The sequence below is a fragment of the Dermacentor silvarum genome, chromosome 11 (genome assembly GCF_013339745.2).
Source record: "Dermacentor silvarum isolate Dsil-2018 chromosome 11, BIME_Dsil_1.4, whole genome shotgun sequence".
In the NCBI taxonomy this organism is placed as follows: domain Eukaryota; kingdom Metazoa; phylum Arthropoda; class Arachnida; order Ixodida; family Ixodidae; genus Dermacentor; species Dermacentor silvarum.
In genome coordinates this window covers 89,351,248-89,378,806 of record NC_051164.1, presented here as the reverse complement: position 1 = coordinate 89,378,806, position 27,559 = coordinate 89,351,248, and the positions used below count along the sequence as shown (strand labels likewise).

The 27,559-nt window shown below is 43.0% G+C and overlaps 1 protein-coding gene across 5 annotated transcripts; it reads left to right on the top strand.

The window, feature by feature from the left end:
* Positions 1 to 1,433: 1,433 nt before the first annotated feature.
* On the top strand, positions 1,434 to 27,232 carry LOC119433337 (histone-binding protein N1/N2-like). Of its 5 annotated transcripts, none has more exons than XM_049659143.1 (12): positions 1,434 to 1,641; positions 5,117 to 5,355; positions 6,744 to 6,821; positions 9,199 to 9,429; positions 12,679 to 12,827; positions 15,759 to 15,823; positions 17,669 to 17,962; positions 18,845 to 19,046; positions 21,071 to 21,106; positions 21,218 to 21,265; positions 22,176 to 22,286; positions 26,896 to 27,232. In XM_049659143.1, exons 1-12 carry the CDS (start codon positions 1,604 to 1,606, stop codon positions 26,959 to 26,961), a joined length of 1,557 nt encoding a protein of 518 aa, XP_049515100.1. In that variant the 5' UTR covers positions 1,434 to 1,603; the 3' UTR covers positions 26,962 to 27,232. The 5 variants fall into 5 exon arrangements, with proteins under 5 accessions (XP_049515100.1, XP_049515099.1, XP_049515102.1 ...); XM_049659142.1 differs by having other exon boundaries at positions 22,161 to 22,286; XM_037700488.2 differs by having other exon boundaries at positions 1,436 to 1,641; positions 12,697 to 12,827; positions 22,161 to 22,286.
* The last annotated feature ends 327 nt before the right edge of the window (positions 27,233 to 27,559 follow it).

Sequence of the window (27,559 nt, the reverse complement as noted above, 5' to 3'; positions counted from 1 at the left end):
AAAATTTTCCTTTTATATATCGAATTACCTATATATTGAACTTTTTTATGATCCCCTTCAGATTCGATATATCCAGGTTTGATGCGAAATGAAATGAAAGGTCACCTTTGATTTGAGTTATGCGTGACTGCCCATCGCAATTGTGGGAAATGAATCGACTAGCTCGGTATTGGATGGCTTCTAACATGCAGATTAAATATTCATGATGAGGAGACCATATTGGGGGTGTAAACTCGAGTTGCGGATGGACGAAAGTCAGGAAGGCTAATCTGCGGATGTTGGACGGGGATTTACGTAGGTTACGATAAATGTACCCTAGTGTTTTTGCAGCATTAGCGCATATAGTTGCTAGGCCCAGGTAAGATTTGGTGCGAGAGTAACGCCTAGATATTTGTAGAGTGAAGCTTCCAATACTGGATCCCCATTTATATAATAATAAAAACTTGAGTTAGAGTGTTTGCGTGTGAAAGTCATTACTTTGCATTTAGATGAATTAAGTGTCATTTGCCAGGTGTTGCACCAGTCGATACTGCGTTGAAGGCCACCTTGAAGAATAAGGTAGTCCTCTAAGCTGGTAATTGGTCGGTATGTTATACAATTGCTCTGCATTGTTCTGCTGCTCAAAGTAACTGGGCATAGGGGCTGGAGTCACTGCATATATTGTCACTGCAAATATGGCGTGGCGAGAATTCAGAGAGCATTGTGGAAGCATAAATAAAACATAAAACTGGAGTAAAAGCTTGAAATCTGCGATTTTCGTTTTAAAATAAACTCGGAGGACTACATTTGCGAATATATTCGTTGCGTTGGCTGCAATACAATGCATTCATATACATGGCCAAGGATCGAGTCCAAATGAGTTGTTATGCGGTTTTCCCTGGCATGGTACGAAATAAAATTTTGCTCTTTTTGTGTCGAATCAACGCAAACAATATGGTAGCTACGGTGCTGATGGCATTTTTATTTCAGAACATTAGTTTTGTTGGCGCTACAGTTTTTGTCAAAAGTTCCGAAGCCGTGCCCGCTACGGAGGTAACGTTTGGAGCGCGCCCGCTCAACGCCGCCCACAGTTCCCGTCCCTTACGCGGTGGCTTTCGAACTTTACGCGAAAGCTGTAGTTTTGACCACGCCTTTAATGCAGACTATTACCCTCACATGCCCTCGTGCCACAGAACAAGTGTGACTCTCATCCAAACGCTGCACAACGGCGCGCGCGCAGTAGCTGTTGAATTACGGGCCATTCTTTGTATTCTGTATGATGTCCTATACAGTTATTATCAAGCTCCGTGGCTTGTTACTTTGTTATCGTCGCATCCATCTCTGCAAAACGTGTATAAAGCTCTTCGGCATTACGACGCGCAACGCTGGTCTACAGCGCTGAACTGGCGATACTTTCCCTCTCACACTTCGCCCGCTACACTAGCGCCGCCCTGGTTCTGTTACGTGGGCATTATTAAGCTCTCAGAAGCGAGCCTGCGTGCGTTTGTCTCTGTGTCGTCCCTCCGCTCGCTTTTCAATCCCGCTCAAGGCGCGAAAACGTTTGCGCGCTTGTTTTTGTCGGCCGCGTTGCGTCTTCGAAGCATCGCACATCACTCATTCGAGAATGGCCGACGCAAGCTCACCGCCCGCCAAGCCTGAGGGGTAAGTTGAATGAAAGCGACCAGCGCGGGAAGCAGCGAGACTGCATGCTCTTTCTGTCGACGCGGTCTCGCGACCCCTGCTGCAAGAACACCACGCTGTGTAGTCGAAAAAGAGTGAATATGTCGCGGCTGGTTGTGGCTACGTTCCCGTGGACCTCGAGAGGCGTGCGGCGCGCCGGTGTTTTTGAGAAAAAAAGCGCGCGGAAAGCGCGCGCAACGTCATTTTGTGGAGCTACTGCCCCAACACGGACTGACTTGTTGCCCCCGCGGCCTGTTATGTCAGATGTGTGTTTCTTTAATCTCAGGTTGCGTGTTCAGTACCTGAGGGGTTAACTAGTTTAAAGTTTGTATGGAAGCCCACTTTTTCTTAGCGCTTGTAGCTGCACCGCCGTGCGTTCGTAACCGCCTTGTCAATATGCGAGCGGGGACCCTACCTGAGGTGTCTATCGGTGGTATTTTTCAAGCTAATATCCTTGGGGCTGGTCAATTGTGACGCCTGTTATACACGAAAATCCCAGTTACTACTATTGGTGCTGCTACTCAGGTCTGCAGTGCATCAAAACCGGGAAAGTATTAACCTTGCAGTTTTCCTACATTTGTCAGACTCGTGGATTGTCAATATATTTGTTCTTGAATGCGCACTTTTAAACGGTTAGCAGCGGTCTACGACATTTTTCCAAGTAGTGTATGATGTTTATATGTTTCCATAATGTCCACTTCCGATATGTTGGAACAGCCAATAATTACAGCACTAGCGTTACCGTGTTTCAGTCTTGGTAGATGATAATAGTCCATCTTAGTACTTGTTTCTCGTGCTCAAATCGGAGTAGTGTGGCATAGTACAGCTTTAACCATTAAGCAGTGTCTCATTGACAACTGTTACCAAGTCGCACCAAGTGATGCTGTGTTAGTACAGACAAGAGTAATGAATTAGGTGAAGTTGAAAAGGTGGCAGCTTGGAAATGGAAAGGTGGTCTTTGTTACCGAATGCCTCTACAAATATACCGGCTGGCCCGACATGTCTGTTGTCAGTTTTAACATCGTGTAAGATTCCGCTGTGCTCTGGCTCAATTTTTGTACAAACGTGCTGTACATCTTTTGTAGTGCAAATGCTTTAACATTGTCAGCATGCTCTCACATTTCAAGACCCTTCGTTTTTATAATAAAATGTCACAATTAGGTCAGTAATCAGCTGTTTTTGAATATCTGCACCTGAACTACAGGTGCGCTACAATGCCCCCCTTTACCCATTACTGCACCTTGGCCTTCCTGATGTTTTCTACTTCTCGTGGCATCATGACCTGTTTTATGAAGTACAAAAGCCGCTGTTGGTGTGTGTGTGTGTGAAAGATTTAACGGAAGCGTGTTCATTAACAGGTCACTGGGAAAGATGAAATGAAGCACGATCGTTCGTGAATGGTTGAATATTGAAAGTGCAGCACATGCTGCACTGGCATGTATGACTGCTTTTGCGTCACTGAAAAAAGAGTGACAGATGAGGGAAAGCTAAGAAATAGGTGAAACCTGTTTCACATGCTGCGATTCTGCGAGACGGAACATTACAAAATTCAATTCTGGGGTTTTACGTGTCAAAACCATGATCTGATTATGTGGCACGCCATAGTGGGAGCGACTTCGGATTAATTTTAACCTGGTGTTCTTTAATGTGCACCTAAGCTTAAGTACACGGACATTTTTGTTTCACACTGTCCAAATTTCGATCACTGTCGCTGGGATTGAACCTGTGCCGTCAAGGTCAGTGGCGTAACGCCATAGCTACTGGGCTACTGTGGCAGGTCACGGAACATTTCAACTAGTAGCACCATGCCGCTGCGGTGCGAGGTTCGTTTCACAAGTTTGGAGCATTTGTTGCTGCGGCAATAACCTCGTCCTATGGCAAGCGCATGCCCTCCCCATCTTTGAGACTTTAAGCACAATCAGTGGATGGGGATGGATAGATCGACGGATGAATAAGTTGACCAGTTTATGGACTGCGGTATCGCTGAAGTTGCTCAGTTTGTGACCATAGCCAGTAGGACTACAACACCATATCATTAGCATGGTAGGCTATCATGATAGCATTAACCCTTCTGCTGATGTTCATTTTGGTACTCTGCAAAATGTACTGCCTGGTATCTCTAATACCACTGTCATGTAAGCAACATGGTCAAACACTGTGCCAAATATATATGGTCTAGGAGGGAGCCATCAACGTCACCCATTACCCCGAGCCTCCTCATGCACAACTTAGAATGCACACCACAAAAGATCAATGAAATCTTTTCACAGACAGCTGTTTTGTTGTTTGTATCTCTCAAACACCACACCCACCAAAGGGCTTGCGAAATGGCAGTGCCTGAACGAGGTGAAAATGTGGACATGAATAGCAAGATGGAAATTGATATGAAGGTTTGTTTTGATGAGGTGCTTGCGAGTTCACTTTGAGCTTTCCTTCAATGCTGACTTGTCATAGGCGAGCCACTGTGTTGCTTATGTGCAGCACCTGCTTATGATCTTGTGTCATTCGAGTCAAGGAAACGGCATTTTTTATTGCGATAGCTATGGATGCTCGAGGCACAAACACATCGTCGCCGCTGCTGTTGGGCTGTCCCACTGACGGGCCATGTATGGAGTCGAGAGAAGTTGAATGTATTTTGCAGCCGGCCGTGGCAGCCGCATTTTGATTGAGGCGAATCATATTTGTTGTCTCCAAGTGTGGACGTCGCTCGAGAAAAGAACAGAAAATGTAGTGACTGGCGGACACAATCTCTTACGTGACGTCAGTCGCTTGTCGAAGGTTGTGGCATTGGCTGTATATTGTATAGTTCTGGCATGTAAAATCGCAGAATATGATTTTTAACATTTTTGTATTTGGCAGCTGACTAAGTGTCTAATACAAGTACTTCTCACTGTCAACGTTACACTCAATTGCCTCGGTGGTGGAGCAAGGGCAACATTCTGCCCTCCGCTGCCGGTATGAGTTGTGCGCAAGCACACTATGAGCACACTAGTGTTTCTGCTGAGCTGTTGCGTGTATGTTCTAGTCTGAGCAGTAAACACTAAGATAATGTTATCTAATATCTAATAATACGACACCTGCAACGCCACCGGCGGCACTTGTCATGCCAGCGCTGTGAGACTCCTGGTAGCTACCAGGGCGCTGGTTTTTTCTGCTCAGCAGAAGTTGCTTTGCGTTTTGTGTCATGCCAAGCTTTTCGCACCCGTGTATGGTTACAACACTGTCTGAGGAGTTCAGGTGCAATGTTATACCTTGCCATTGCTGTCAGTGCTTTGCCCCTTGGGCAAAACTACAAATTTCTTCGTTTGAGTGAGAACACAAACAATAAATATATGGTACATAATTTCAATATATACCATATGTATGAGCTAGCCCACATCAGTGCTCTACTTTTTCTTCTTTGTTCCTTTCTTTATGAACAGTGTATTGAAACTTTTTGTGAACAACTTATTTCCAGGGAAGCAAAGCCCAAGACAGAGCCCTCGGTGGAGGCGGCTATGCTGCTCTTCCAGGGCAAGAGGCACCTCATTGTCCAGGATTATACATCGGCTGTGGTGAGCCTGCAGGAGGCCTGTGAGCTGCTGGCGAAATTGTACGGCGAGACTGGCAAGGAGTGTGGGGAGGCCTACCTGTGCTATGGACGGGCATTGCTTGAACTTGCCCGACAGGAGTCGGATGTGCTGGGAGATGCCTTGGGTGAGTGAGGTCTATGTTTGTTTGGCATTAGCTTCATGGAAAGAGTTCTGCGCATTGCTGTCCATGGCAAAGGCTTGCTGTCCATGGCTCTGTCCATGGCAAAGGCTTGCTAGCAGACAGATCGGTATAATGATGTCTCTTGTATATAGACCGATCAACAGCTTTCACACTTGTGACGTCACGTGCATGACCCTGATCACTTTATGATCCTTGAAGAAGGGACCGGGAAATCTTGGAGAGGAGCAAGTGACTGTTTTTTGAAATATCGAGTCAACTGCGACAAAATTTTCACTTTGGCTAAATTTTTTATAAATGAGCAGTACATACAACTGAAGCAAACTTGGCTAAAGCAGTAGTGCTGGTAATTGCATAGTTTTCTTGTTAGTAGTTAAACATTACCTAAGCAGATGAGGCACCCACTTGGTGGTTGTCGTTACAATGGAAACCAGTGCACTGCCTCTCAAGATTTTTCAGCTTGCCGCGGACACCACCTTATTTTGGAGGTCGTGCTGAGAAGCGTTGTGCTCTAGGTCATGCGTCACTCCCATCAAGCAGTTTCAGTTCTGGTATCAAAAACGAAAATTTTTTGTGAGCTTCTCGCGATGCTTTTGCTCGTATTTCAAACGTCAAATTTTTCACAGAGGCTCCTCTGCATCAATGCTATTTTAATTTAAGCTTTTTACACGGTCCAGAAGCTTTTTCAGTTGGCCTTCAATGTCTCAAAGTAACTATGGAGCTGTGAGGCTCCATAGTCGAGGGCTCGGGATGTAGTTTGGCTACCTGTGGTCGAAATCTGTGCCTAAATCTGCGCCTAAACTAAAGTGAATGAGTGTTTTTACATTCCACTTCCATTGATGTGTGGCCGTAATAGCTGGGAATCAAACCCACAACCTTGTGCTTACGTACTGAACGATTCCTGCTTTGTGCACTTGGCAGAAATTTGAAGGGGCAGTAAGCAAAAACACTGTCAGTTAAGACTGGTAACACGTTCTTGCAAAATGCAGTTTGCATTTCTTTGGTGTAAAAAGCTTAATGACTAGCCGAGAAAATGAAGGCGACCCTCTCCTTGGTTATTTTTCTGCACGTACTGCAGTGCTTGCGTTGTCCACATGTCACAGATTTTGGATTTCATGGTGTTTCTGTGTTAGGTTGTTTATATGCAGTAAAAAGTTTCTAACATTTACATATTGATTTCTCACTCACTTTTGAATGTAATGTAATTTTACTCTTAAAGTAAAGAATTATCTAGACACAAGCAGATGCTTTCAAAGACATGTCGTAGGGAGCTGGCCTGGGAAGCCGAACGTTGCACCGCCCCTTGCATGCTTGCACACGCCTTTCTTTAAGCCCTTGCTAAAAACCTTCCTGTTCTGCATCTAAATCTGCAGAGTCTGAGGAGGAGAAAGATGACGACGAAGATGATGAAGAAGATGGAGAGGACAAGTCGCAGGAAGGGGATTCAGCTGGTGAGGGCTGCTTCTTCACTCCTTGTCTAATGTGGATGTGTGCATTACACCTTGCCCTGTGCCTAGTGCATAACGCTTGTAGATTCTACATGTCCAATTGTGCAGAACAATCGCATTTTGGGGTCCGCTTTGTTTAGTATAACACTTACCACGGTTAATTTCCTGGTTTTTAAGAAAAAAGTGCAAATTTGGCTTCACTCCATGGAGATGCGAGCTGCTGCAGCGATGGCGCTAGCATAAGCTTGTGTCGCTGCCTGCCGGCAGCTGCAGAAAGCAGTCGTTCAGGGACGTTTGCCACAGTGTTGCACTCTCCTGGAACACTCCATATGTGACTGGAAGGCAGGCTGAGTGTTGCCCGCCCACATCCACGAACTCTTGGTGACCAGTTAAGTATTCTGCAATCCAAGAAACGGAGAATTCTGGAATGCCGTAGTTTCTAAGCTTAGGTATTAGTTTATTGTGAGGTATCTTATCGAAAGATTTACTGAAATCTAGAAAATGAATTTGGTTGTTACCAATGTTAGATGATGGCAGTTTCTACAACCTGGAATGTGCGTCAGTATTCTTTTCACTTACCATTCTTAGAATGTGAAAATGGATTGTTAGACTTCAATGAAACATTTTTTTGCTGTTGACTAAACTGTCCTGTTGGGCTTTCATTTAAATGTTTGTGATGGTGTGTGTGCAAATTCTAGTGCTTGGTAGCTAATGTCACTCAACTAAGAAAAATCTGACGTGCTTTTAGTCACATTTATTGCATTTGTGTACATTACCCTGTAGCGTGGAAAGCAAGCTCTTTGGCCCCCCTTGCTATTGTAAACAATTAATTGAATGTGCACCTGTACTGAGAAATGTTGCATGCCTACAAGTAAGTTATACTGTTTTTTTCTTTTTTTGTGTGTGTTTCGGCGTCATGCTCGGTTTCAGCGTCATGCTGCAAAGTACATTTTGCCCTCCATAAATTGAGAATGGCAGCTGCATCGACATCAGAAGTGAAGTTAAGGATTTCACAGCTGGTTGTGACAAGGGATGTTACTGTATATATTTATTTCTCCTGGCTTTTGTTTCAGATTACCCCCCCTCCTTTTTTTTCCCCCCATTGTTTTGAAAGGTTTGGGTGGGGAAATCTTGTTTACTGTTGAACCTTTATACAGCGATTTGAATCTGAAAATTTGGTTACTCATGGTTCATTTCAGTGAGTCTTCTACTTCTATAACGAAACCAAAAATGTAAGATCCGAGGTAATATTATAGTTACAGTGAAGCTAATGTTAGTGCACCTGCAGCTCACAATACATATTCTGGCAGCAAAAATGTGAAATGCTCAGCAAGAGTAACTTGAAACTGTGCATTCTAGATGCACAGTGAGCGCATTTTGGTGAGGAGATTCAATTGGCTTGCCCAGAGCTGGCAAAGCCGATGTACCGTCTTCCTGTGACCTTGCCGTTTACTTGGTTGTATGTTAATGATAGTACAAAGCACATGTTTGTAATTTAGTGCTGTTTGTGTGCCACATATTGGCATTGCAAGATGCCACCGGGCCGTCGGCACCAGCAGGAGATACTTTGCTGGTTCTTCAGAGGCATCATGCTTGAGTGTCTTTCGCATAGACTTGATCACAATTTTCTTGTTTAGGAAATATCAGCGTATACGCTTATAACAAATATTCTCCTGACACTTTGAAGACAGCTCAGGCACATAATTGCTTTTCAAGTCAGTTCTCACTGGTATGTTTCAAACGGGGAAAACCCATTCTTTAATTGCCACTTCGAGATGCCAGAAGCAGCATCTCCGCATATATGGACCAAGCAATCATCTTCCTCATGTTACATATGTTAAAAACTGATCTTTGCTTAAATGCAGAGATGAAGCAGCATCGTGTGGTGCGTTGCCACATTTGTGCTTCATCATAGATTTTCATGTCATGTTGTGGTATTGGAAGCGCACTTCATTGCTGCTTTTCGTCTCCTGTGATGACACAATTGTCAACTGTCAAATTAGTAAAGTTTTTTTCTCGAAAGCTCTGGCAGCTCTGGCAAGAATATGATTAAATCATTTTCATGCAATTCTGCATGCAATAGACATTATATCGAGGGTGAACACGGTACGTAATCACTTCTTAGATAATTTTGAAAAAGATTGCAAGCACTGCACGGTAGACGATGTACAAGGGCTCTCGGGAGGCTATAACAACGGTATTTTCGTGTTAGATGTGACCTTGTTATGCCGTGGTTCAACCATGTTCAGAGTTGACGTACATGTGGCAATATACGGCAGCAACAACTCCGCTGCCTTGAGGCGCAAGGAGGCTGGCTCCACAGTTTTGCGTGTGGTTCCAGCTAAGTGTTCCGCGCCCTTGTCCCAAATTGCTTCCGCAGGATCTTCTAAGGGAGGTAGTGATGAAGAGAGCGAGAAAAAGCAAGAAGAGCAGTCTGGCTCCACTGCAGATGAGAAAAAGCAAGAAGAGAAGTCTGGCTCCGCCGCAGAGCTGTCAGAAATTCCAGGCGTAGCGAATGCGGCGGATTCAAAAGACGCTGTTGGTAGTGGTGATGGTGATGAGGCGGTGGCAGGTGCCGCCCCTGAGGTGAAGGCACAACAGAATGGTGGAGGTGAGAGCCTGTACTTCGGGTTTGCTGCAACAGCTCTTCGTACTCCTCTGTCTTTGTGTCTTCTCTCGTCGCAGTCTGATTCGGTTCCTGCCGAACAGCTGTTTTCTTTAACACCTTCTTTACATTGACACTTTCAACTGTCGTTGAGCCGCCATTTGATTTTAATGACTGGCATTGATGCCTCAATGACACTTGACCTCAGCGGAGACCTGGCGGTCTCGGCTGTTGGTCATCTGGTTAACTGTCAAGAGACGTCCCCTATAAGGAGGGGTGTTAGGAGTGACATATTCATGATGCTCATCAATGTAAATGCAAATGGGTTGGAATTAAACCTCGCTTTTATGAATAGCGAGCGCGCATGACGCTTGTGGGAATTGACCTCCGTTTGGCAGTTTAACCCGTTGCGGGCAGAATTTTTTCGCAAAAGCCAAGTCCTTCGTGCTACATTTATTTATTGCAGTTTCCAGTAGCAGGAAATGATTGAAAACTCATGAATACGGGAAAAATTTATTGCAAGCAATATTTTGTCTTAAAAATGCTGGACAACAGCATACGCACAAATAACACTATACAATGAGATAAAAAAAAGTGTAGCAAAATTTAAGGCTACAATTTGTTGTTCCAAAAACAAGTTTCATCAGAAGAAATGCTTGAGCAATCACCATGAGAAGGGGCACCATGCACGACCGTCCATACCAAAATCGTGACTGCGCACACCCCAGTGTAAGGGAATGCGTTAACCACAATCGAAGGAAAAAAACCAAAAAAACTTTGACTCTGAACTTTGACTGCGCAGGGCTATATCTAAGCTACCGGAAACACGATAGTGCGGCTGTAAAAAAACGATAGCACCTCCTCCACACACGCCTTAAAGGTAGCCGACGTGCGCCTGACCACGTGAGCGAGTAGTACTTTGAGATAAACAAGTCAAGTTGTGTGCCCGCGGAAATGCAGGCTCCCTAGGGATGAGAGCACCTCTCGACAACTAGTGGTGTTAAATGTGCCCAAAATATCAAACGTAAGATCAGCGCCATGCATGTACAGGCAAAACCACTGCTAGCGGGAACACATTGAGCCTATGGAATCGCTCCGCGATGCGCCACCATCGGTGCCTTGTGAAGTCTTGACAGACGACTTGCCATAGCAGACGACTCGCCAGACTTCTTGCCAATCACTTTTATTGCGCCTGCATTGCAAGACATGAGGCACTGGTGGTGGGGTACTCTGCGGAGCGATGCCATGGGCTCTTGTGTTCCTGCTAGCCGCGGCCGTGCCTGGACATAAAACATCGGCCGGTAGGGATCAGCAGCACCATACATGTACAGGAACATTTAATTCTGCATAAAATGGGCTCTAGTTGAGTTTCTCCTGTTTGTATTTCAATTTATACTGATTGTATCTCTGGCCTCGGAAATTATTGGGGTATCTATGAAGTCTCGGTGAAGCCACCCGGGAATTGAAAGGTGCAGTTAGTTGGTTCACGTTTGATATCCACTTTCTGCCCCTGAATTCCAGGCTGTGTTGGAATAGCCCCAAGAAAACTTAGCTTTATCACGATTTCTGTCCTGCTTGCAGTCAGATGTATGTTAGCTGTGTAAGACATCCTACATAACTGAGCAGATTATGATACCGTAAAAACCACAGGTGCAGTATCTTCCTGGGAAGCTGGAACAAAGCAGTGAGTTATAAATGATTGAGGCAGTGAAAAGCTAGAAAACAGATGCCAAATTAATTTAGGATGTAGCAGCTTCTGATTGGATTGTCTTTGTTCTACATTTAAAACGATTTTGAGAGCCCACACTCTGCCGTAAGAAATGAGTAGAGCTTAGTACTTTATGCTAAAGAAACGATTGCGATTTACAACTACAGTGGACATTGTCGACTGCTACAACCGTTTTGGCGCGGTCCATAACTATGTAGCTTTCTTGCGAGAGCCGTGTTAGTCCAATAAAGTGTCATTCACTTCAATGCCAGTTGTCATTGGTTTCAATGGTTGTCAAGGGCAACCGTGTAAAGAGAGTATAACTCTGGTTTGCAATGAGGCTGGCCTTGCAGATGCATAGGCATGGTCACCTGGATGCTTTTACCTGTTGCATTGTATCACTTCTCTCATTTCTCCTGAAGCCTGATTCTTTTCTTGGAACTTCGTCAGTTCTTGCATCTCTGAAGCTGCTTTCTTATTAACAGGCATCACTTTTCTGGTTTGCGGCTAGCATTCTTCTATTGTACTGTCCGAGACATTTGTCTTACTGCTCCAGAAGGCATTATACTATTCCACTTCCACTCAATTTTCTTTTGCATGATGCTACCTTAACCGTGTTTGTGTCTTATCAGTGATGTTTATATCGCGTGAGATCGTCTAACCGTGTCTGTTGAAGTGTAAGGGCCCTAATACTAAATGTGGTCATGCTTTTTTTGTGAATTATTTTGCTTGCTGTTCTAAGCTTTCTCTGATTCACTGTGAGCTTTCTGTTGCTTTTTAGAATTACATTTTTCTAAGGTGTGTTCGTGTTTTGATGCCGTGTCTTTGCGATTGGTTATAATTTGTAAGAATCCCCAGGAGGGAATCCTGAATAAACTTGCATACCATTTAATCTAGGTTTTTTTTTTTTTTTTCAGTCTGAAGTGACATAACTGCACTTGGATAACTCGGCAACGCTGACTTGTTGCAATGTTAGTTTCTCCACGACGTTAGCAGCTTAGTAGTTTCTGCCTCTGCTGTAATATTTGGCAAAATGATACTGACCTTATGTCTTTGAAGTACTCACCATAAAATGTCCTCATTCATTTCACACCCTCTCACTGGGTGTAGTGTGGGTGTAATTTGTTACAACAGAAGCGATGCCATTGTCGCAGAGTAAAAGCAAAAAGGTTGACAAGCCTAGTGCGAGTAGTGAGACTTGCAAAAGGCTTGCATTTCAAACTGCATTTCAAAAGGAGTGGTTATACCAGCATATACCCAAACATAGAAGAGTCTACAATAATTGTTGATAGTAAAATCTGCAAGGTATTCCTAATGTGCGCTGGCAAGCCCAGGCAGCCACTTCAGTATATGTTTGTTGCTGTTTTCATTCTGCATGCCTTGGGTTCGCATCATGTTCAAGAGCTGGAAGCTCCTTGGTGCCATCTGGATGTGTTATCAAACAACCATTTCAAGGTTCACGAAAAATAACTCCATGGCTTGTCTTGACTTCGGATGCGTAATTCTAAGTTTGAGAGCTTGTAATATGTGCTTGGCACCTCTGTAAGGTGATGCCGGTGCTGCAGAAAATGAAGAGGATGCGGAAGAAGATCTTGAGAAGCCCGAGCCAGCGTTAAAGGAGGACACAGAACCACCACCAAGTGAACCTGGAACTTCAACTGGGGGTCCCAGTGGTTCATCGTCTCCTCCAAAAGAGGTGCCCGTGTTATTAACAGGACCTTTGTGCTCCATCTGTGTTTTATTTGTGACTCTAGAAAGGCGTTTAGCAGTTTTTTAGTTTTTTTTAACACCCTTGCATTGCTCCGAGTTGTGGCAGGGACAGTAATGCAGGCACCGGGTGTAACTTTGAACATCAGCGTAATTACTAGCTTGAAATTCTCTGAATTTGGGTTTTCACGATCAATGCCCATTGGAATGCTCTAGGTGTATGTGAATATGAAGGTGAGACCCCGGACTCACCTGCTGCGGTACCCCAGTAGCTATGGTGTTACGCTGCTGAGTTGTCATGATTTCAATCTCGGTCACTGCAGCGACATTTCGATGGAGGAATGCAAAACGCTGGTGTACAGTCAACGTCCGATTTTTTTATACTCCGATCCGATTTTAATACTCTATGGGATACGTGGCGGTGCCGCGAAGACGTCCGAATTATCGGGCATATCCGAAAAATTGGGCGTGCGGAAAATCGGGTCGTTGACTGTACTTAGATTTAGGTGCATGTTAACAAACTGGCAGGCGGTCAAAATTAATTTGCAGTTTCCACTGTGTGACGTACCTCATAATTCGATCAGTTCTGACACGTAAAACCCCAGAATTTAGTTAAATTTAAGAAACCTCTGACGGAAATGAACATGAGAAGAAATGTTATAGCAGTTAAAGGAGGGGGGGCAAGTACTACAAAATAGCATATGAATAATCGTGAAGCATTGCAACTGCCATGCATTCTCATGCTGAAGCAAATAAGAATTTAGCATATAAAGTGGAAAAAGAAATGCACAAGTTGAATGCACAAGGTTAGCAGGTATGATCTCCATGGTGATCTTGCAGTGAAAGCGTCTGGAAGTTGACCGTGATTAGGTCTTGGTTTGCTAGTCAAGTGCCGTAGCTGGCTGGCTACCCAGTGCAGGCATGTCATAAGTCTACTGTTAAAGGAGCCCCAAAACGCTTTTTGAGCAGTAAAATAAAATGTTGCCAATCTGTTAACGAGGCTCCTGTAAGCATGTGAGCCAAATATTATTGCACTGCAAGGCAGCAGGGAATTTACAATCGTGTTTTAAGCAGTGAACAGTCGCTGGCTGTTGCATCCGCAATGTCATCGAAAGCAATTGGCCGACCAACGCTATTGGCTGATTTCGTGATCACGAGAACATTCTCAGTAATACGTAATTGCCAATTTTGAGTTAAATAAAAGAAAAATGTATGTCTGCTATCTCAAAAAGACAGAAAAGTCATTTCATCTTTGCACTGCGCATATCTGCGACTGCTGCACATGGCCTCTGATATAGCAGGGGTGTACTGCATAGTGTAGCTTATTGTGGATGCCACGGGGTGTCGGTGATGAGTCCTTTCGTCGCCGCAACGCTCAATTTTCAGCTGTGTAGCTTGTAGCTTTCAGCGCAGTAGCGCAGATAAGAGAGAGGAAGACTGGCATTGGTGCGAGAACTTCATTAATTGTTGAAGGATTCGAAAAGTTTTTGTGGCATGATATTCGTGGGACAACATACAGTTAAAACTTGGTCTAATGAAACCCGTTTTTAAGAAGTTCTTGATCTAACGAAGAAATTTCCATTCCTCGGCAGGTACCCATAGGGTTCAATGTTGTCATCAACTCAAATTAACGAAACTAACTTGGCCACCAAACCCAATTTAACGAAGTTTTTCCTGAAATAAATGAGTAAAAAACAAAATCGGTGGTTTCTTTCTAGTTTTGACACAGACGGGTCCTTCTTCGAGCGTGCGCTCTAACGGTATCACGTTAAAACATCTAGGCACCTTAGTCGCGGCCCTAGCTTTATTTTGATGAGGCTGCATGCCATGCCCATGCACGGAACAACGGACTCTGCAGTCGATAGCGCTCTTACTTACCAGATGGCGCTAGGGGTGGCGGTAGTTCGTTTGCAATTCAGGCCACCCTCGCGGACTTTTCACATGCGCAGGCGTGGGTTAGAAAATACAATGCTGCGGTAGCTTTTGGGTGTCGCTATGTTACAATTTTAGATTTCGAAAGACCGAAAAATCTTCCTCGATTTTACGAGCTTCCCGATTTAACTACATAATTCGAGCGGGGCCATCACTTCGTTAAATCGAGTTTCAACTGTACTTTAATAGTGAGGCCATTCTATGATTAGTTAGTGTTTCAGGGCCCCTTTAACATTTCTGAACATGTTTTTTTGCTGGTATTTTTATGTGCTGTCATTAAAGGGATAAAGAACCAATTTAATTTGAGCACTGGATAATGTGAACAAACTTTGAATGTTCCGAAGAGGTGGAATGAACGGAAGCTGGCTGTAAAGCTTGCTTACGATTGTCATAGTGTGTTAAATAATGTTTTTCGCTTGCATCCTGTTTTTAAGGCAAAACTTAATTTCAAAAGAATAGTCATTCACCAGATTTACAAAGCCTGATTTTTCTGGTCTGCTCAATTGTTTGGACTTACCTGCTGTACTATCATCCACTTTATAAAACCAGTGTACAATGGCAGGCAAAATTTAGCCCCCTTTACATGGATATTTTCTGAATAATCTTCCTGAATATTGCTGTTTGTAGCACAGATCATTCTAGCTGTGGCTATGGAGCAGAAAGCCTGTTCAGTGTCTCTACAGAGCAAACGCAAACTCTCAAATTTTTAAAATAAATGGTCAGCGTCTCGAGTGATAAAACGATGTTTAGTATTTTTCACCAAGTTTTAGCATTGTGAAGGTTAGCAGGTCTGCTATTTGGATTAAGGGGGAAAAATAATTAGTATTCACTATCGAATGGTGAAGATAGTTGTTTTTTTATTACTAGTGCTCTTTGTTAATGCTTCTTTAATGATTCTGAGTGCTTTGTTTCTAGTATCTTGTTATGATGTAATCTGTGTTCCTGCAACAGTTCTTTTTTCTAAAGTGCTGGCTTTAACATTGTGCAGGAAGACGTTCCCAATCTACAGTTGGCATGGGAGGTGCTTGAACTAGCCAAGAATATATTCAAGAGGTATTTCACATCTGCTGTCATTCAAATGCTTTTTCTTGAGCAAGTGCACTTTTTCCGAAATATTTTTTGGTTATTGAGGGAGGTCCCCCCCAACAGCAATTCTGGGACCGTCAATCATGTTAGCTGTGGTGAGGGTCTAATACAGTAAACCCTCAGCTCAAATTCTGATATTGAAATAACTTGATATACAGTATCTTCAAGTATTTTTCTGGCCGCGATATTCAAAAGTTTTGCACTAGACTTCAGATAGCTCAACCTCGACTCAGAAAATACCAGAGAAAAGGCAAAGGGGCAGCGTCGGCAGCTTGCTAGCTGAGCCAGGCGCCGTGCCAGGCCACACTCCCCGCTTATCTTTCTCCCTTCTGTCTACCACTGCTCGCACGCACTTGCTCGGCTGTTTGCGGCCACTATGTTGTGGCCTCGAAACAGCAGTGGTGAGCTGGGAGTCAGTCTTTTCCCCTTCTGATTTAGGACACTGTCAACGACGCATCAATGTCGTCACAGCATATTAATCGGGACTTTGAGCAAGATGATAGGCACTTCTGAGTAGGCGTGTCAGTGCATGCGCATCGCCCACAAGAAGCCTGCATGCGAGCCCAGTGTTTCAGCGAGATCATGGCTTGATAAGGACGCATTCTTCATGCTCGCGCTACAGTGCGGTATAAATGCAGCGTCATTTGTGGGCGTCATCTAAGGGCATGACAATTGTGCTCTTCATTTCAATTCTGGTTTTGGAAGGTAAATTGTCCGGAGTTCATTACAATGCAGAAAGTCGGCGTCAGCTTTATGGGTGTCTGGAACCGGTTATCTCGGGTGATTGGCTTCAAATATTGCACTAGGATCAATCATCTTGATTACGTCCTGATAGCACTGCTGCCCACATATGAGTAAGTGTTCGCGTTGCCTGATCTACGCGAGAATATTACTGAGTGACTGAGAATATAACTGACGGCGTTTTGGAAAGACTCCATGTGGTCTATGCACGGCCTGCAGGCTTCTATTCTCATGATTTTGCTTACCTTGAAACTCCGCTTATCCAGCTTCGAGCTAACGGGGTTTACTGTATGTGTGATGAGGCTTATCAAAACTGTCCTTATGTAAGTTTTCTGTTTTTAAGTGAAGCTTTATAGGCTCCATAATTACTTTGTTTAGCGCAAAACAATGGACACAAGAAAGACGACAGGACCAAGCGCCTTGTCCTGTCGTTAGATAACGAAAGTTTGATGCCATTAAACAATGCATACACTTAACATGGCTAGAGGGCAAGTTTGAATGATCCGATTTTCCGGAATAACAAGGTTTTAATTAACAGTATTTTACTGTGCTACTTATCCTTCCCAGTGGTTTAACAAGTGCAGTGCCAAACTTCCATCTAATGATTTTAGTAATTAGCTCTATGCCTGTCAGTTAGTGATGTAAAACAATTGATAATTGAGTCATTATCGAAATATCTATAGTACTGTTAAGCGCAGTATCGATGGTATAAGATCATGCAACGTGCAGCATGTAAATGCTGCAATGTAATCTTCGTGACGTTTCCCTGCATGTCTCTGTGCTCTACATATGGTGGAAATAATAGTAGCACTCTGGGTTGTAGCCGTGTATGATAGTAATACTATCAATAGTGTTATTGATAGTAATTGTATCAAGTCTTCTTTACTACCGATAGCTTTTTAAACTATCGATAGACAATTTACTGGTAGTTTTGCATCACTACTGTCGCTACTTGACAGAACCTGTGGTAAATGTGTCGGGCGAGGTTGTCAGTACGAGGAGTCATACATCACATTTAAATCTTGCGAGTCTCCTGCTTTAGTGCTCAAAATGCTGCTTGGGTCTTTACAGGCAGGCAGAGGAAGACACTGAGAACACCAAGGAGTACCGTCTTAAAGTCGCTGAGGTGCTACTGAGGCTGGGTGAGATCAGCCTTGAGTCGGACAACTGTGAACAGGCTGTGGAGGACTTCAGCGAGTGCTTGAACATCCAGCTCGATCTGCTTGCGCCCGACGACCGCAAGATAGCCGAAACGTACTACCAACGGGGCCTGGCCTACTCGTTTGGTGGACTGTACCAGGAGGCCATTGTAGATTTCCGCGACTCCGTGCGTGTCCTCGAGCTGCGCCTTGAAAATCGTACCCGGTGAGCTATGGTGTTATCTTGTTTCGTGGGATCCCAGTGGCTTGTTACTTGAACTTGTCTGCTGTGCTGATGCACTCACATTAGGCTCTTGCTGGAGTTGGGGCACAGTCAGGCACAGCCTTCCCTTTATATATGTTATTTCGTTGAAAGATTGTGCACTTGTACTGCTTGCAATAGAACAGGCTAAGCGTTCACCAAGATAAACTTAAGGTCTGTCCTAAGACCAAATGTACAGGCCATCTTGCGCAGTCTTTGCTGTCTTGTTAACCGGCGCACTCTATGTGCAGTGCAGTTCAGTGGGGGCTGTGAAGCGCAATGGCCATGTGTTTGTTGTGAAGCAACGAATCGCCTGGTGGAGAAACCTGATTTCTTTCATTGTACAGGCAGATTAGTTGTAGTGGTCTTCATCATAGAGGTGTTCGCAATACATGTGAAAGATAAGAATTTAGCCGGGACATACACAATACTTTGTCATACAGTCCATTTCATTGTAGACATTTGACTGTACTTTAATAACATTTTCGTATTGTCCTTTTATTAGGGTTGTGCAAACAGTAATGACATGACAAATAGATAGCGCATAGCGTAAAAAGGTGCTATAATTGTGCTTGTTTGTCGTCTCTTTTTTTGTTTGTCTGTGTGTACTTGCACAATGATTTGTCATTATGTTGAACCAACAAGTCCGAATACCGCCATGGTGGCATACTGGCTTTGGCTTGGCTGCAGTGGCCACATTTCAACGGGAGCGAAATGCATTGGGTGCACGTTAAAGAACCCCAGGTGGTCAAAATTAATCCGGAGTCCTCCACTATGCCATGCCTCATAATCATAATGTGGTTATGGCAAATGAGAACCCAGAATTAAACTTAGTGTTTCTTTCAGGTTTGTTAACGAGAACAAGGACAAGGAGCGCGAGGGCAGCTTAGAGGATGACCCTGTGTGGGTGGCCGAACGAGAAGTGGAGGATTTGTTAAAGGTGTTGCCAGAAGTGCGGAATCGCGTGGAGGACACCGAGGACACCATCCGGCAAGACTGTCGTGCCCTCAAGGATGCCACCATCCAGAAGATGAGGGAGCGCTTACCCGTAAGTTGCAGTTGCCATCCTTGCACTCTTGAAGTGCTGGTTACACACATTTTTGCTCAGTGTTGGGTGGTAGTGGCTATGTTTGATGCTGGACTGTGGCAGGTACCTTCTGGGAGGACTAAAATAAGCTTTAAGGAAACTGGTCCGCAATGTTCCATGCATGGCTGCCACAGTTAAAAAAAAATGGCTGCTACTAGATGGCTCTAGATACTAGATGCCACTACCAAATGGCTTTTGCCATCTAGTAGCAGCGCACGGAAGTATGCAGCGTGCGAAAATTCGCCAACGCACGCGCGACATCGTGGCACTGACTGCAATTGCTTCAAAATATTGAGCTGCCAAGTTGGGGGTGCAGCCCTTACACGAGTCTATATTGTAAATTAGGAGCACACCTATAGCAATTGGCAGCAGTAGACATGGAAAGATAATGCAGTAGGATCTCAGTAATTCGAACTTGCCGAACAACCAGGTGTTTGATTGCTTTGGTGCTTCTCGGCTAGGCCAGCATAACATTTACTATTTTAATCCTTTTCTCAGAGATTAGCTTCTTTCACGCCCTACGTGTGTCTAGTCTTGTCTTGAAGAGTTTGTACCGCCATGTCGAACTGCCTTCCTGCTTCCAGCGCCGCCATCCCTGATATGAAAAATTTCAGAACTACTGTTTACTTCATGTTTTGCTAAACACACTTCTTTCTTCATTGTGTATGTACTGAACAAGTTTGTGTATTCCCACTTGTTCTTATAATGGCCTTTGAGCCCTGAAAGTGTTCGAGATAAAGTAAATAAAGTCAAAGCTCATTGATAGGATCCCATTAGGTACGATTTCCCGGTGCCAACATTCGCAATAGAGAACACAAAAATGACCCAATACAGTTAGTTATTTTTTACCGTTTTCATGATCTTTTGGCATAAATGTTCAGTACATCGCCAGACTGATTGTATGATGTTTTCCTACCCTAGATGCGCGCAATTAACAGTAGATGCCCGCTGCAGCAACTTCCCTGCAATACTCACCCGCAGGCATTTCACATAAAAACGCTGGTGCACACTCGAATTTTCTATTTAGGTGCCAAAAAATCTGCCGGGTCATCCATCGCATGCCGCATTTGTGGCTATTGCCATTAACCCTATTGCGATGTACATCTTGGCCTATGTTTCATGGCGTGTGGGGCGTAGTGCTGTTAGAAGCGTACTGCATGCTTTTAATGTGCGATAACCCAAACGTGCCACCGTTCCCTGCTGCAAGCGGCACGAAGTGAGCGCCATGTTTCGCTCTGGCTGCATTGTATCTAAAAACACTACGTAATAAAAACGTGCGTCTAGGGTCGCTTGGGAGTCAGCAGCTTGATGCGTGTGCACTTTTTGTGCTACTCGGTGGTAAGAGGGCATGTAGAAACTTCCTGCAAGGCCGAAATCGAGGATTGCATAAGCTTGCCGAAGCCACAAAAACTACAATGTGTGTCTCCTGCAGCAGCGATTCACGTAACGCTTTGCATTGCGTAGATGTCAACTACGGTTGAGTCTGCAAATTTTTTAGTGACTTCAGATCATACATTTTCTCGGGTTGTACGTTTTTTCTTGTTTCTTTTTTTTTTTTCCAGAAGATGTGAACAGACTTTTGCTGTAAACAGTGGTAATAACAATTTTTTTAACATGTGGCCTTTAAACTGCACCACATTTAAAATATTTTGTCGGAATACCAAGCATTGGTTGTCCAGAGGCTGTAGGCTTTCCAGGGACTGTCTCTCCATGGGCCGGTTGATGAGACCTATAAGGAATGATGTACGACAAATAGCAAACCTTTCCATCAAGCCTCCTTGGTTTTATAAGCAGTTGGCTTGGGCAAGTTCGTGATGCATGATCTTCTTTGTACAGTGCACACAAATACGAGGCACATAAAGTATGCCACTCGCACACTGATGTTCATTCACATATGCTTTTATTTCAGCTGTGACTTAGGCTTTTCCAGTGCCAAACTTACTAAATTATTTTTCTCCCATCTTTTTTTTTTTTTTTTTTTTCAGGCAACATCCCCGGTGAAGAACTCCGATTCGGGGCCTGTGAGTGCATGTGACGCTACTGCTGCCGTTTTGTTGACATAAGTTGATTTATTTCAAGTTCAGTGCTCCATAAGAAATTTCAGATGTAAAGTTTACCATTTTCTCATGCAGGAATCAAGTCGCCCAGTCAATGTCATCACACATCTGATAAAGCGAAAGGTTTGGTTCCGTTTATTTTTACTATCTCTTAACCACAAATGAAATAGTTAAAAGAATGTACTGCTAGGCTAGTTGGTTCATACTGGCAGTTAACAAGCACACACACCTTTAAATGGGACAAAAAGAAGGCAGACACAGGACAAGCACTAACTCGCAACTAAAGTTTGTAACAGACAGCATACATATGAAGAACCAGGTAGCGTTGCAAATCTGCAAAACAACCAAATCACATATTTTCTAGAAATCTTTGTTCACTGCCTCGCAACATTACAGTTCAAATAAAACCCATATCAGATATTCAGCTGATACTGGTTCACTCGCTTCTTGTTGCGCAACTGGTGGATGCCGTTTTGAATTGTCAGCGTCACCTCAGCAGAGAGCATTAATTTTTCGGGCGAGAGGTGGCTTTCAGCGGCATGTGCTGTCATAACCCAGAGTGAGTGAACCGGGAAACTACAGCCTTCGAGAAGGGCATGCACGCTTCTGCTTGAAATTCCGTCTATTTTTGCGCCATGCAGCTGCTTGATATTTACAAATAGTACGATTGCTGCCGTGTCATCTATGCACTGCTCGTCTGTTTGTAATGCCCAACCCTAGTGGGGGGCCCTTTAAGATTTTAGCTAAGTGATGCTGCTGCTGCTGCTGCTGCTGCTATTTCACTCATTTGCACCATGCGTCTAGTGCGCCATAACATTGGCTGTTTTTGTGCCTCAACACCCTCACCTAACTGCTTGTGCATGGGAACTGGCATCTCGCTCCGTCTTGCATCAGGAGCATGTCATGTTTTAGTTATTGCTAATCGTAGAAGCACGTTCTGTAGTGCACGCTGCATCTGCACCACCAAAAGCCTTCTTGCATGTCGAAGTGAGGAAGGTTGTTTTCTCGAACAAAACAGCCGGACGCATTGCAGAGAACGAGTGACGAGGGCGGCTCTTCAGGAAGCTCCACTGCCACGCCCAAAAAGATCAAGCCCGAGGCCGTCGACACCAATGGCGAAGCCGCCAGCAAATCCCTGGCACCGGTGAGTTGAAGTGTTTTGGGTAGGCTGTTGCCCTAGCAATTTTGTACATGGTCGTGCAATGTTCATAGCATTGCGCAGCATGTTTTAACTTGGGATCGTGTCAAAAAAAAAAAAAAAATAGCAGCACAGCGTGCAGAATATTGAATGCCAAATAAGACACAAAAAGCGAAGGTGAGGGGGGCACCGCCGCCTTGAAGTTCTCTCGCCAGTTCACCGTGACGTCATGTATTTTGAGTGTCTGCTTGGACCTACATTATTTTTTATTGGTAAAGTTGGACTACATTGTGTTCTGAAAGAACCAAACACTGAATTTAGGAAGCTTCAAAACTTTCATTTCAGCCATTCAGAGCTGTTCCTGACACTGTGCCATCCCCCCAACCTCCTCCTTAAAAACGCAATTTTTTTCTCCTTTATTGTCGTCGTTGACCCCCCTTTGAGTTTTGGGAAACCATTGAAGCCATGTCAAACGGTAAAAGAGCTCATTTACTGCCCATTATTGCCACAATGGTTGAATGGCTGCAATGTCAGATTCATATATAATACCTTTTTTTGTGAAAGTTGTAGCTATAGGTTGAGACTTTTTTGGTATTGTTCTACAGGATGGACACATTTTGTTCGTTGCCATTGAGAAAAATCGCATAGGTGCACTCTTCATGTTATTTCAGTTTTCACTGTTGCATGCATTCTCGAGTTAGTGTGCTGGTGTATTTCGCATTTGTTTCTTTTTCTGTCTAGCTCTTTTATCCTGCATTATCTATTTCACTTAGAGTAGCCTGTGAAACCCTATCACTCGGCAAAGCTCTCCTGTTATGTAAAATTCATCTCCAGCACTTGTGTTTTGTCATGTCATGTATAGTACTTTTTTGATGTACGCATTGCGATTCAGTCTTGTAATATGCAAGTTTTGTAAACAGGTAGGCTACGTAATATAAACACGGCGGTGAGTTTTAAGTGGGCTGTTGCCCAAGGCATACCTACCAACTTTTAAGATTTTATCACCCAATTTATTTAGTGCTCGCTAACTATTGTCGTATTGACAAATATTTTAAGATTTTTAATTTGCATATAGTTTAGGCAAAAATTTTCAGATTTATTGAATATACGGGCGTACCCGTGTGGCATAGACATAAACTGGTAAAACCAATGTATACTAATGGCAACCTTCGACAGCCGTAACGTGAATATATCATTACTAAGCTTCATAAATGTTTCTGCTTACCTGTGGCACACATCAATATTGCTGTGGCTATATTGAGTGTCTGTTCACAGCACCCCTTTAGAACATCTGCAAATCTTTAATAAACGGTGAACATATTAGGGCATAGGATGGTACCCAGTACCTCCACCAATTTGTCACGGTAATAACAGCACATGCAACAACTAGCCGCACAGCAGAACAGCTCCGATCGAGAAGCACGTCTTCGTCTCTCCCCACCGAATTCTCCGAGGTGCGCAAAATAAAGTGCAGGCAAACTGGACCTGCACAACACACAGAAATGCACTGAATTGACGTGTCAATATTGAATAACCATAAAATTTGTCGTATTTTAACTTTATTGATTTACAGGGGTCCAATTATGATTGGAACCCTGTATAATCCTTTGATTTGGCCTTTGCAACAATCACTGTGAACATGTGAAATGTTTTTTCTCATTTTCTCAAAACATTTTTGATGGTGTCACAGCCCTGTAGCTATGCTATCTCTGGTTCTATATTTCTATCGCAATAATTATTTTTTTGTCAAAGAGAGACAATTAGAGTGCAGTAGGCTTATATATAAACAAATATTACGGAAATTTTCACAAAGTAATAATTTGTTCGAACTATGGGTTCTTTAAAAGTTTGCCATGCTCTCTTTTGATATAAAATTGCCTTAGAACACTATTCTTGCCGTTTCTGGCAAGAATTGGAAAATTATCTGGAACTCTTTGTTGGTTCCAGATAATTTTTGTATGTCAATCTTTATTACACTATATATAGTTTGGTAAATAGCTCACCTCCAAGCAATTTGTGCAAACAAATTTTTTTTTAATTTTTCTAAGAAAATTAAATGTACAGTTAAACCTGGATATAACGAAATTGACAAATTTTCGAAAAACTTCGTTATAAAGAGGATTTCGTTATATGCAGGTTCGGCACGAAAATTCGAAAAAGAAACGTTTACCGTATTTACTCGATTGTAACGCGCACCCGTTTTCCATGACCAAAAGAGAGGGAAAAAAATCCTGTACAGTACCGTGCACCTCATGCTTTCGTACAGAAATACAACTATCGCTCAAGATTTACTCCCAATACACTAAAGTTGCGATGAACAAAAAAGTGCCAGTTTCGCCCGAAAGGCGATGCATCGATTGCGACAGCAAATTAGCAGACAGCTATATGAAGTAAGGATAGCTTTCATCGGCCGTATAAACTTGTAAACATTCGCTGTTTAACTAAATTGGTAGAGTAATGCCTAAGCACACGTACTACAGCACATGGTCGAAGCTACGGAAGCTAGGCTCGAAGTGCGTAGTAGGCGGCCATATTGAAATGCCGATGGCGATGTAGCGCAAATTCAGGGTCTTACTGAATTCTAACGCACAGGCAACTTTTGGACCAATTTTGGGGGGAAAAAAACATTTTTTTTTCTCGTCTCAAATATATGTGCTTCTATGGAGTAAAGCCGGGGAATAGAAAAACTTTGTTATATCCAAGAATTCGTTATATGTATGGTTCGTTATAAGCAGGTTTAACTGCATACACAGGACATTAGCACATTGGAATACATAAATTAAAGTTCCATGAAAATCTACCCAGAAGTAAAAAAATAACCGCCGAAGTGCAGGGTCCCCCTTTAAACAATTTTTAACATTTTCTGCCTTCCTCTATAGTGTTTTTCGAATTCTAAACTTGGCAGACCTGCTAAGGGCAGTGATCTGGAATGATGCAGTGCTATCTTTCTGAGCAGTTAAGCTTAGAAAACCAAGAATGCAAAATACTTTACTGGACATGCCTTGTTGTGATCTGTCATATATTATGCTGTCTTGACTTTTTCATGTGTTTATAATAACCGTGTTTTGCAATGTTTGTGTCGGTGTTTTCTATTCTTGGGTCCTCGCTCTGTTTTTCGTGACAGTCCCCTTTAGGACTGTCAAGCAGACTTTCCCGCAATACACGTTATACAAGATGTGGCAGCTCGCACATCTCTGAAATGCTGATTAATGTGTGTCTAGTGTATTGGGCAGCTGCCTAGTAATAACCACACTATAGAAAAAAAATATTGAGTGGAGCTGTTTTACCAAATTACACTTCTGCAATACCAAAAAAGCCACTCTTGACATAAGAGGAGGCTTATGAAGCCACAAGAACGACGCAGAAATGACATGGGACGGCACGCCACCTGGAAGTTTCCATAGCAGCTCATCTTGATGTCATGTCATTGGATGGTGTCTGTCCTGTCCCACTTAATTTCTTCTTAGTAAAGATAGAATACATTGCGTTCAAAAGAAGCCGAAGGCTAAAGCTTAGCAAGTTTATAAAAGTATTATTGCACTGCAAGAGCCGAGATATGAAATATTGGAATCCATGTGCCATTGACATACTGGTGCTATGGTTTCGGTGAAATATTAAAAAAAGTGAGTTTGGCTTTCAATTTTTTCTTGTTTTTTTTAGTAATCCAGCCTCCTAGCACAAACTTAAAAGGAGAGTTAATGAACATTACATTAGCAGCCCAAGCTGACTTGGTGTTTCCCATTGGGGTCCTTTTAATGGAAGACATGGTGTTTAGAGCTGTCCTTATTTATTTTTGAACCAAACTTGCTGAAAGTTGGCATGCTTGTTTAGTTTCTTCTCCTGATTCTAAAAATGCTGTGTTTTTCTGTAGGTTCATTATTTCATTACACAATTAAGAAAGCAATGTCTTTTGTTTTTACAATAGACAAATAACCACCACAAAAATATACATGACATATGGATCAATAGCAGAAAGCACAAGACTCGCAACAATGGAAGCATTTTTATGATTGGGCCAATATTTCTTACTTATAGTACACTGATCTCCATTGTTTTGAACGTGGTCATGCATTGGTCACAAAAAAGGCAAATTCTAAAAACTGAAAAAAAAAACTTGAAAATTGCTTTCTGTGTTGTGTGCGCCAAACATCTAGCTTCATGCTACAAAAATAAATATTATTCTATCTGTGATAGCTACTGACATATCACAGTAAATGTCTTGCTGCGTGTGCAAAATTACTATTTTGTGAAAATGAAGCAAACAAACAAATCTCCCACCCTATAGTTTTATAATTAAGACATTATGGTTTAAGTATCGACAAACGAGATAAATAACTTGGTAGATCGAGAGAATAATAGATGGAGAATCCGAAAAGGCAATTTTGCGAAGCTAGAATTTTTGGCAATTTTTAGGCCTAAAGACCATGTCCCCCTTAAACACTGTGTTGGCCACCGCAGTATTTTGGCAGCCAGCACAGCAGGGTTCATTAACTTGTGCTAGGCAATTTTGGAGGAATATTTTGTGCATTGGGGGAAAGCCAGTGTAGCACTTTTCTAAAGTGTTAACCATCGCACCAGCTACCAATGAATGAAATCGTGTGTTACTTGGTTTCAGGAAATCCCGAAGGCAAACGACTGTGAAAAACCTGCTGCGTCTCCTTTGAAGTCTGTGGCATCTTAGTAGATTGTGGATTTTAACGACACATGCACTGGAGACTGTATGCCCGCATATCGCAGCTAGCAGTGCATGTAAACATATGCCCTTCACAACATATACTGCCTTGACCAGCGTGTCGGGGCAGTTGTTAAACCTTCACATCTGTCCGAGCAGCCGTTACGTATTTTTATTAAGTTGACGTTCCAGTGTACCATTTCATACTGTATAAAAGTACCATTGGCTGCGTTGTATTTATGGCTCAAACATATATTTCTGCACGTGGTGTGTTTGCTTGATTGTTACTAATAAAAGATGTCCCTTTACATGTAAGAACTGTATGCTACTTGTTATATAAATTTGTAGTTTGTGCTTATAAATTAGTATTCACAACAGTTTTGGTTTCTCTTTTTCTTCCTTAACCCCACAAAGCCTAATTATCTTTTTTGGTCTGCTGAATTTGATGCCTAAAACGTGCTGGAAACCTAATGTAGAGCCCATACCAGCATTTCTGATATCTTTGTCTTTTTATAGTTGTCTTTATTTCAGCAAATCAATGACTAGTTCAAAAGTAATTAATTTTCACTCTGCTATAATTTCACTGTTTTTTATACCAATATACTGT

Excerpts from the sequence above, each read along its gene's own strand:
- LOC119433337 (XM_049659142.1), top strand. The coding sequence starts at position 1,604 with ATGGCCGACGCAAGCTCACCGCCCGCCAAGCCTGAGGG. Across the intron at positions 15,824-17,668 it reads GCCAAGAATATATTCAAGAG|GCAGGCAGAGGAAGACACTG; the intron begins GTATTTCACATC and ends GGGTCTTTACAG. Across the intron at positions 21,107-21,217 it reads AGAACTCCGATTCGGGGCCT|GAATCAAGTCGCCCAGTCAA; the intron begins GTGAGTGCATGT and ends TTTCTCATGCAG.